Source organism: Salvelinus alpinus, chromosome 22, assembly GCF_045679555.1.
Source record: "Salvelinus alpinus chromosome 22, SLU_Salpinus.1, whole genome shotgun sequence".
Lineage (NCBI taxonomy): Eukaryota > Metazoa > Chordata > Actinopteri > Salmoniformes > Salmonidae > Salvelinus > Salvelinus alpinus.
Window position 1 is genome coordinate 37,159,843 of NC_092107.1, and position 10,000 is coordinate 37,169,842.

The 10,000-nt window shown below is 50.3% G+C and overlaps 1 protein-coding gene across 2 annotated transcripts in view; it reads left to right on the forward strand.

Moving 5' to 3' along the window:
• The window catches only part of zbbx (zinc finger, B-box domain containing), a 124,902-nt gene that overhangs the window by 680 nt on the left and 114,222 nt on the right, over positions 1-10,000 (forward strand). For both annotated transcript variants that reach the window (XM_071360045.1, XM_071360046.1), the window contains exon 3: positions 499-612. In XM_071360045.1, coding sequence (XP_071216146.1) covers positions 499-612 — 114 coding nt within the window. The remainder of the gene's footprint in view (positions 1-498; positions 613-10,000) is intronic.

A 10,000-nucleotide genomic window follows, 5' to 3' on the forward strand; every position in this document is an offset into this window, starting at 1 on the left:
ACAGTTGTTCATCTGTTGCTCTCGTCCCCAAAGCAACACCGACTCAACTCTGAGTTGATAGGGACAAACCAATGCTTGTTCTTTTAGGTTAAAGGATCTACCAAAATGCTCTTGCTTTCAAAAAAAAAGCCAATGGTTTTGTCCTGTGTGATATGTGATAAAAATGTCAAACCTATTACATTTTTCTTGTCTTCTGCCTTTTGTCCATTGTTCCCGATTCTTATCTCTTGACATTGGATCGTTAGGAGATGGGCGTTGTCTATTTGTGCTGATAGTTGCTTTCTGTTTTTTCCATAATGTAGCGTAAATAGATCCTATTCCTTGGTGTTTCTCATTTGCTTATAGTTAATTGATTTGGATGGATGAATCGATAGGTGACGCTCTACTCTGGTCTAATAGGTAATCAATGTAATTGATGAACTGGTATATGCTTCTCTAAACTGATAAGTGATTGATAAGATGAATTGATTGTTGTTGATTGATTGTGTGTTGCCATAGGAACCTGCGAGAGCTGCGCATGGAGACAGTGACGCTGGCCCAGGAGAGTAAAGACATGGAGGATCGACTGCAACAACTCAGAGAGAGCATGAGCCGGGAGAAAGAGGAGAGAGAGTGAGTAACAGAGAGAGCATGAGCCGGGAGAAAGAGGAGAGAGAGTGAGTAACAGAGAGAGCATGAGCCGGGAGAAGGAGGAGAGAGAGGGAGTAAAAGAGAGAGCATGAGCCGGGAGAAAGAGGAGAGAGAGTGAGTAACAGAGAGAGCATGAGCCGGGAGAAAGAGGAGAGAGAGTGAGTAACAGAGAGAGCATGAGCCGGGAGAAAGAGGAGAGAGAGTGAGTAACAGAGAGAGGGAGAGAGTGACTGATAGTTATGAGAAAGAAAGACAGAGAGTGAGAGAGAGAGAGAGATGGAGAACCTGTTAGAAGTGTAGATAGATGTGTCACAGTCAGTTGCTGCAGTGTGTTATCTGGTGTCCTATCCACCATATATCCTAGCTGAACCATTACTATCACATCAATTATCTGGCAAATGTAGGTTAAGGGGAACTAGGCAGGAAATACATTTTCAGTGGGAAAGATAAACATATCATCTTTTATTAATATGATTGTTTTGCCCCTCCCTGCATTTCATTAATAACGTTGAGATGTGTGACCCAGGGTGCATTGCTTTGGGAAGTTATGGAGAACAGAGGTTTAGGGGCGTATATCACACTATACGAGCCCATAACTCATACACTGGGCTTCATATATCACACACACGCGCACACACGTTGCACGCACCCCCATCCTCCCACTAATACACACACACACACTCAATCATAATAAATGACCGTTGAAGTATAACAGGGGAGGGGGATGAACTACTGGGAGAGTTTACGTCTCAAGTGTTTGCAATCTGTTTGTCCCGGTGAAAAGTCATACACAATAGTCATGGAAGTGTACAGCCAATGATGGGGTGAAGACATATCTGGAAACAGTTATGGGCAGACTGTTTCTCGCTGTGTGTGTAGAGTTTGGGGGAGATTGTTTTAGAGGGGAGGAACAGACCTCATTATGAACTCATACATCAACTAGAGAGGAGGGCCGAGCTGCTGCTACTGACGATTAACATGTAAAGGCAACAGTGTCACAGTAAAATACGGCTGTGTGTGTGTGTGTGTGTGTGTGTGTGTGTGTGTGTGTGTGTGTGTGTGTGTGTGTGTGTGTGTGTGTGTGTGTGTGTGTGTGTGTGTGTGTGTGTGTGTGTGTGTGTGTGTGTGCGCCTTATCTACAGGAACTGTTAGATTGAGAGTGTAGGGGAGTAACATCCACTCTCCAATCACAGTGCTGTTTATGTAGAGAAATACAGGGGCTGTTGTTTGTTTGCCTGTCTCAGAGCCATTCATCAATAAGACAGGATCTGGATACAAAGTATCTGTTCAACTCCTCACACCCTACTCCTTTATGAAGACATAGAACGGGGAGCTTCTCCTGTTCAACTCCTCACACCCTACTCCTTTATGAAGACAGAGAACGGGGAGCTTCTCCTGTTCAACTCCTCACACCCTACTCCTTTATGAAGACAGAGAACGGGGAACTTCTCCTGTTCAACTCCTCACACCCTACTCCTTTATGAAGACAGAGAACGGGGAGCTTCTCCTGTTCAACTCCTCACACCCTACTCCTTTATGAAGACAGAGAACGGGGAGCTTCTCCTGTTCAACTCATCACACCCTACTCCTTTATGAAGACAGAGAACGGGGAACTTCTCCTGTTCAACTCCTCACACCCTACTCCTTTATGAAGACAGAGAACGGGGAGCTTCTCCTGTTCAACTCCTCACACCCTACTCCTTTATGAAGACAGAGAACGGGGAGCTTCTCCTGTTCAACTCCTCACACCCTACTCCTTTATGAAGACAGAGAACGGGGAACTTCTCCTGTTCAACTCCTCACACCCTACTCCTTTATGAAGACATAGAACGGGGAGCTTCTCCTGTTCAACTCCTCACACCCTACTCCTTTATGAAGACAGAGAACGGGGAGCTTCTCCTGTTCAACTCCTCACACCCTACTCCTTTATGAAGACATAGAACGGGGAGCTTCTCCTGTTCAACTCCTCACACCCTACTCCTTTATGAAGACAGAGAACGGGGAACTTCTCCTGTTCAACTCCTCACACCCTACTCCTTTATGAAGACAGAGAACGGGGAACTTCTCCTGTTCAACTCCTCACACCCTACTCCTTTATGAAGACAGAGAACGGGGAGCTTCTCCTGTTCAACTCCTCACACCCTACTCCTTTATGAAGACAGAGAACGGGGAGCTTCTCCTGTTCAACTCCTCACACCCTACTCCTTTATGAAGACAGAGAACGGGGAGCTTCTCCTGTTCAACTCCTCACACCCTACTCCTTTATGAAGACAGAGAACGGGGAACTTCTCCTGTTCAACTCCTCACACCCTACTCCTTTATGAAGACATAGAACGGGGAGCTTCTCCTGTTCAACTCCTCACACCCTACTCCTTTATGAAGACAGAGAACGGGGAACTTCTCCTGTTCAACTCCTCACACCCTACTCCTTTATGAAGACAGAGAACGGGGAGCTTCTCCTGTTCAACTCCTCACACCCTACTCCTTTATGAAGACAGAGAACGGGGAACTTCTCCTGTTCAACTCCTCACACCCTACTCCTTTATGAAGACAGAGAACGGGGAACTTCTCCTGTTCAACTCCTCACACCCTACTCCTTTATGAAGACAGAGAACGGGGAACTTCTCCTGTTCAACTCCTCACACCCTACTCCTTTATGAAGACAGAGAACGGGGAGTTCCACCCCTCTAACACCACCCCTCTAACACCACCTTCTAACTCCACCCCTCTAACACCACCTTCTAACACCACCCCTCTAACACCACCCCTCTAACACCACCCTCTAACACCACCCCTCTAACATCACCCCTCTAACATCACCCCTCTAACACCACCCTCTAACATCACCCCTCTAACACCACCCCTCTAACACCACCCCTCTAACACCACCTTCTAACACCACCCCTCTAACACCACCCTCTAACACCAACCCTCTAACATCACCCCTCTAACACCACCCCTCTAACACCACCCTCTAACACCAACCCTCTAACATCACCCCTCTAACACCACCCTCTAACATCACCCCTCTAACACCACCCCTCTAACACCACCCCTCTAACACCACCTTCTAACACCACCCCTCTAACACCACCCTCTAACACCAACCCTCTAACACCACCCCTCTAACACCACCCCTCTAACACCACCCTCTAACACCAACCCTCTAACATCACCCCTCTAATATCACCACTCTAACACCACCCTCTAATACCACCCCTCTAACATCACCCCTCTAACATCACCCCTCTAACTCCACCCCTCTAACACCACCCCTCTAACACCATCCCTCTAACACCACCCCTCTAACATCACCCCTCTAACATCACCCCTCGAACACCACCCCTCTAACACCACCCCTCTAACACCACCTCTCTAACACCACCCCTCTAACACCATTCTCTAACACCACCCCTCTAACACCACCCTCTAACACCACCCCTCTAACATCACCCTCCAACACCACCCCTCCAACACCACCCCTCTAACACCACCCCTCTAACATCACCCCTCTAACTCCACCCCTCTAACACCACCCCTCTAACACCACCCCTCTAACACCACCCCTCTAACATCACCCCTCTAACACCACCCCTCTAACACCACCCCTCTAACACCACCCCTCTAACACCACCCCTCTAACATCACCCTCTAACATCACCCCTCTAACACCACCCTCTAACACCACCCTCTAACACCACCCTCTAACACCACCCCTCTAACACCACCCCTCTAACATCACCCCTCTAACACCACCCCTCTAACACCACCCCTCTAACACCACCCCTCTAACATCACCACCTTCTAACACCACCCCTCTAACACCACCCCTCTAACACCACCCTCTAACACCACCCCTCTAACATCACCCCTCTAACATCACCCCTCTAACACCACCCTCTAACATCACCCCTCTAACACCACCCCTCTAACACCACCCCTCTAACACCACCTTCTAACACCACCCCTCTAACACCACCCTCTAACACCAACCCTCTAACATCACCCCTCTAACACCACCCCTCTAACACCACCCTCTAACACCAACCCTCTAACATCACCCCTCTAATATCACCACTCTAACACCACCCTCTAATACCACCCCTCTAACATCACCCCTCTAACATCACCCCTCTAACTCCACCCCTCTAACACCACCCCTCTAACACCATCCCTCTAACACCACCCCTCTAACATCACCCCTCTAACATCACCCCTCGAACACCACCCCTCTAACACCACCCCTCTAACACCACCTCTCTAACACCACCCCTCTAACACCATTCTCTAACACCACCCCTCTAACACCACCCTCTAACACCACCCCTCTAACATCACCCTCTAACACCACCCCTCTAACACCACCCCTCTAACACCACCCCTCTAACATCACCCCTCTAACTCCACCCCTCTAACACCACCCCTCTAACACCACCCCTCTAACACCACCCCTCTAACATCACCCCTCTAACACCACCCCTCTAACACCACCCCTCTAACACCACCCCTCTAACACCACCCCTCTAACACCACCCCTCTAACATCACCCTCTAACATCACCCCTCTAACACCACCCCTCTAACACCACCCTCTAACATCACCCCTCTAACACCACCCCTCTAACATCACCCTCTAACATCACCCCTCTAACACCACCCTCTAACACCACCCTCTAACACCACCCTCTAACACCACCCCTCTAACACCACCCCTCTAACATCACCCCTCTAACACCACCCCTCTAACACCACCCCTCTAACACCACCCCTCTAACATCACCCCTCTAACATCACCCCTCTAACACCACCCCTCTAACATCACCCCTCTAACATCACCCCTCTAACATCACCCCTCTAACATCACCCCTCTAACACCACCCCTCTAACACCACCCCTCTAACACCACCCTCTAACATCACCCCTCTAACACCACCCCTCTAACACCACCCCTCTAACACCACCCCTCTAACATCACCCCTCTAACACCACCCTCTAACACCACCCCTCTAACACCACCCCTCTAACACCACCCCTCTAACATCACCCCTCTAACATCACCCCTCTAACATCACCCCTCTAACACCACCCCTCTAACACCACCCCTCTAACACCACCCCTCTAACACCACCCCTCTAACACCACCCCTCTAACATCACCCCTCTAACACCACCCCTCTAACACCACCCTCTAACATCACCCTCTAACATCACCCCTCTAACATCACCCCTCTAACACCACCCCTCTAACATCACCCCTCTAACACCACCCCTCTAACACCACCCCTCTAACACCACCCCTCTAACACCACCCCTCTAACACCACCCCTCTAACATCACCCCTCTAACATCACCCCTCTAACACCACCCCTCTAACACCACCCCTCTAACATCACCCCTCTAACACCACCCCTCTAACACCACCCCTCTAACACCACCCCTCTAACATCACCCCTCTAACACCACCCCTCTAACACCACCCCTCTAACACCACCCCTCTAACACCACCCCTCTAACACCACCCCTCTAACACCACCCTCTAACACCACCCTCTAACATCACCCCTCTAACACCACCCTCTAACACCACCCTCTAACATCACCCCTCTAACATCACCCCTCTAACATCACCCCTCTAACACCACCCCTCTAACATCACCCCTCTAACACCACCCCTCTAACATCTTTTATCTGTGGAGCAGAATGAAGCAACATCATTCCTCTTTTATCTGTGGAGCTGAATGAAGCAACAATGGAAATGGATGTATTGTCTTAGTCTTCTCTGCTTCACGCTGCAGACAGAGAGTAACTACAGTATGCTAGAAATATACTCAGGCTTGCTGAGCTCACACACTACATCACCCAGTGTGTTTGTCCTGCTGGGGCTGGGGCTTGTTTATTAAAGATCCTTCTCCTCTTCTGGATGGTTCTAGTGTTCTGGATGGTTCTAGTGTTCTGGATGCTTCTAGTGTTCTGGATGCTTCTAGTGTTCTGGATGCTTCTAGTGTTCTGGATGCTTCTAGTGTTCTGGATGCTTCTAGTGTTATGGATGCTTCTAGTGTTCTGGATGCTTCTAGTGTTCTGGATGGTTCTATGGTTCTAGTGTTCTGGATGGTTCTATGGTTCTAGTGTTCTGGATGCTTCTAGTGTTCTGGATGGTTCTATGGTTCTAGTGTTCTGGATGGTTCTATGGTTCTAGTGTTCTGGATGGTTCTAGAGTTCCTGAACCCTCACGCCCATACCTGAATCACAACATCCAGTCTGTCTGATGGTCTCTTACTATGCTTTTCTAGTCTGTTGAGGGTGGTAGGGGGTGACAGTGTCATTGCGCCATTCACCACACACACACACACACGGACACACACACACGGACACACACGGACACAGACAGACAGATATGTCCTAGTGGATGATGTAATGTCCTCAGGGTGACAGTGGTGAAGCGTGACAGGTATGACAGCGGTAGTTTAACCTGAGGTCACCGTTCATGCACCTGACATCAGATTGACGTGATACAATTTGCTGGGCTGCATTTTGGAACGGCAGGGTAACGGCAGGGTAACGGCAGGGTAACGGCAGGGTAACCATATGTGACTAGTTGTTGATGTTTCTGGGGGTCTGCCGGTGCTCATTGTGTCTGTTCTGTGAGTTAGGTGAAGGGATGATGAGATGTGTGTGTTTTGGGCTGTTTTTACAGAGACTATAGAGGTGCAGGCTGTTGAACCCTGTTACGAACAATCATACCGTTGGGTTAGACAGTAACACACACACACACACACACACACACACACACACACACACACACACACACACACTGTGTGTAACGGTGGTGGTGCAACTGAGTGGTCGTGCTGAGCAGACGTGAGACGTGGTGACGGAGTGGAGGTGGACGTGCTGATTAAACCACAGCCTGGAGGCCTGCCAACAGCCCTCATATTACATCCAGTCTGTGTGTTGTTAGGGATCCTGTGCTTGGACAGGGATAGTGTGCTTGGACAGGGATAGTGTGCTTGGACAGGGATAGTGTGCTTGGACAGGGATCCTGTGCTTGGACAGGGATAGTGTGCTTGGACAGGGATAGTGTGCTTGGACAGGGATAGTGTGCATGGACAGGGATAGTGTGCTTGGACAGGGATAGTGTGCTTGGACAGGGATCCTGTGCTTGGACAGGGATAGTGTGCTTGGACAGGGATAGTGTGCTTGGACAGGGATAGTGTGCTTGGACAGGGATAGTGTGCTTGGACAGGGATAGTGTGCATGGACAGGGATAGTGTGCATGGACAGGGATAGTGTGCTTGGACAGGGATAGTGTGCTTGGACAGGGATAGTGTGCATGGACAGGGATAGTGTGCATGGACAGGGATAGTGTGCATGGACAGGGATAGTGTGCTTGGACAGGGATAGTGTGCTTGGACAGGGATAGTGTGCTTGGACAGGGATAGTGTGCTTGGACAGGGATAGTGTGCTTGGACAGGGATAGTGTGCATGGACAGGGATAGTGTGCATGGACAGGGATAGTGTGCTTGGACAGGGATAGTGTGCTTGGACAGGGATAGTGTGCATGGACAGGGATAGTGTGCTTGGACAGGGATAGTGTGCTTGGACAGGGATAGTGTGCATGGACAGGGATAGTGTGCTTGGACAGGGATAGTGTGCTTGGACAGGGATAGTGTGCCTGGACAGGGATAGTGTGCTTGGACAGGGATAGTGTGCTTGGACAGGGATAGTGTGCTTGGACAGGGATCCTGTGCTTGGACAGGGATAGTGTGCTTGGACAGGGATAGTGTGCTTGGACAGGGATAGTGTGCATGGACAGGGATAGTGTGCTTGGACAGGGATAGTGTGCATGGACAGGGATAGTGTGCTTGGACAGGGATCCTGTGCTTGGACAGGGATAGTGTGCTTGGACAGGGATAGTGTGCTTGGACAGGGATAGTGTGCATGGACAGGGATAGTGTGCATGGACAGGGATAGTGTGCTTGGACAGGGATCCTGTGCTTGGACAGGGATAGTGTGCATGGACAGGGATAGTGTGCATGGACAGGGATAGTGTGCATGGACAGGGATAGTGTGCATGGACAGGGATAGTGTGCTTGGACAGGGATAGTGTGCTTGGACAGGGATAGTGTGCTTGGACAGGGATAGTGTGCTTGGACAGGGATAGTGTGCTTGGACAGGGATAGTGTGCATGGACAGGGATAGTGTGCATGGACAGGGATAGTGTGCTTGGACAGGGATAGTGTGCTTGGACAGGGATAGTGTGCATGGACAGGGATAGTGTGCTTGGACAGGGATAGTGTGCATGGACAGGGATAGTGTGCTTGGACAGGGATAGTGTGCTTGGACAGGGATAGTGTGCTTGGACAGGGATAGTGTGCATGGACAGGGATAGTGTGCATGGACAGGGATAGTGTGCTTGGACAGGGATCCTGTGCTTGGACAGGGATAGTGTGCTTGGACAGGGATAGTGTGCTTGGACAGGGATAGTGTGCTTGGACAGGGATAGTGTGCTTGGACAGGGATCCTGTGCTTGGACAGGGATAGTGTGCTTGGACAGGGATAGTGTGCTTGGACAGGGATAGTGTGCTTGGACAGGGATAGTGTGCTTGGACAGGGATAGTGTGCTTGGACAGGGATAGTGTGCCTGGACAGGGATAGTGTGCTTGGACAGGGATAGTGTGCTTGGACAGGGATAGTGTGCTTGGACAGGGATCCTGTGCTTGGACAGGGATAGTGTGCTTGGACAGGGATAGTGTGCTTGGACAGGGATAGTGTGCATGGACAGGGATAGTGTGCTTGGACAGGGATAGTGTGCTTGGACAGGGATAGTGTGCATGGACAGGGATAGTGTGCTTGGACAGGGATAGTGTGCATGGACAGGGATAGTGTGCTTGGACAGGGATAGTGTGCTTGGACAGGGATAGTGTGCTTGGACAGGGATCCTGTGCTTGGACAGGGATAGTGTGCTTGGACAGGGATAGTGTGCATGGACAGGGATAGTGTGCTTGGACAGGGATAGTGTGCTTGGACAGGGATCCTGTGCTTGGACAGGGATAGTGTGCTTGGACAGGGATAGTGTGCTTGGACAGGGATAGTGTGCTTGGACAGGGATAGTGTGCTTGGACAGGGATAGTGTGCATGGACAGGGATAGTGTGCTTGGACAGGGATAGTGTGCTTGGACAGGGATAGTGTGCTTGGACAGGGATAGTGTGCATGGACAGGGATAGTGTGCTTGGACAGGGATAGTGTGCTTGGACAGGGATCCTGTGCTTGGACAGGGATAGTGTGCATGGACAGGGATAGTGTGCTTGGACAGGGATAGTGTGCTTGGACAGGGATAGTGTGCATGGACAGGGATAGTGTGCTTGGACAGGG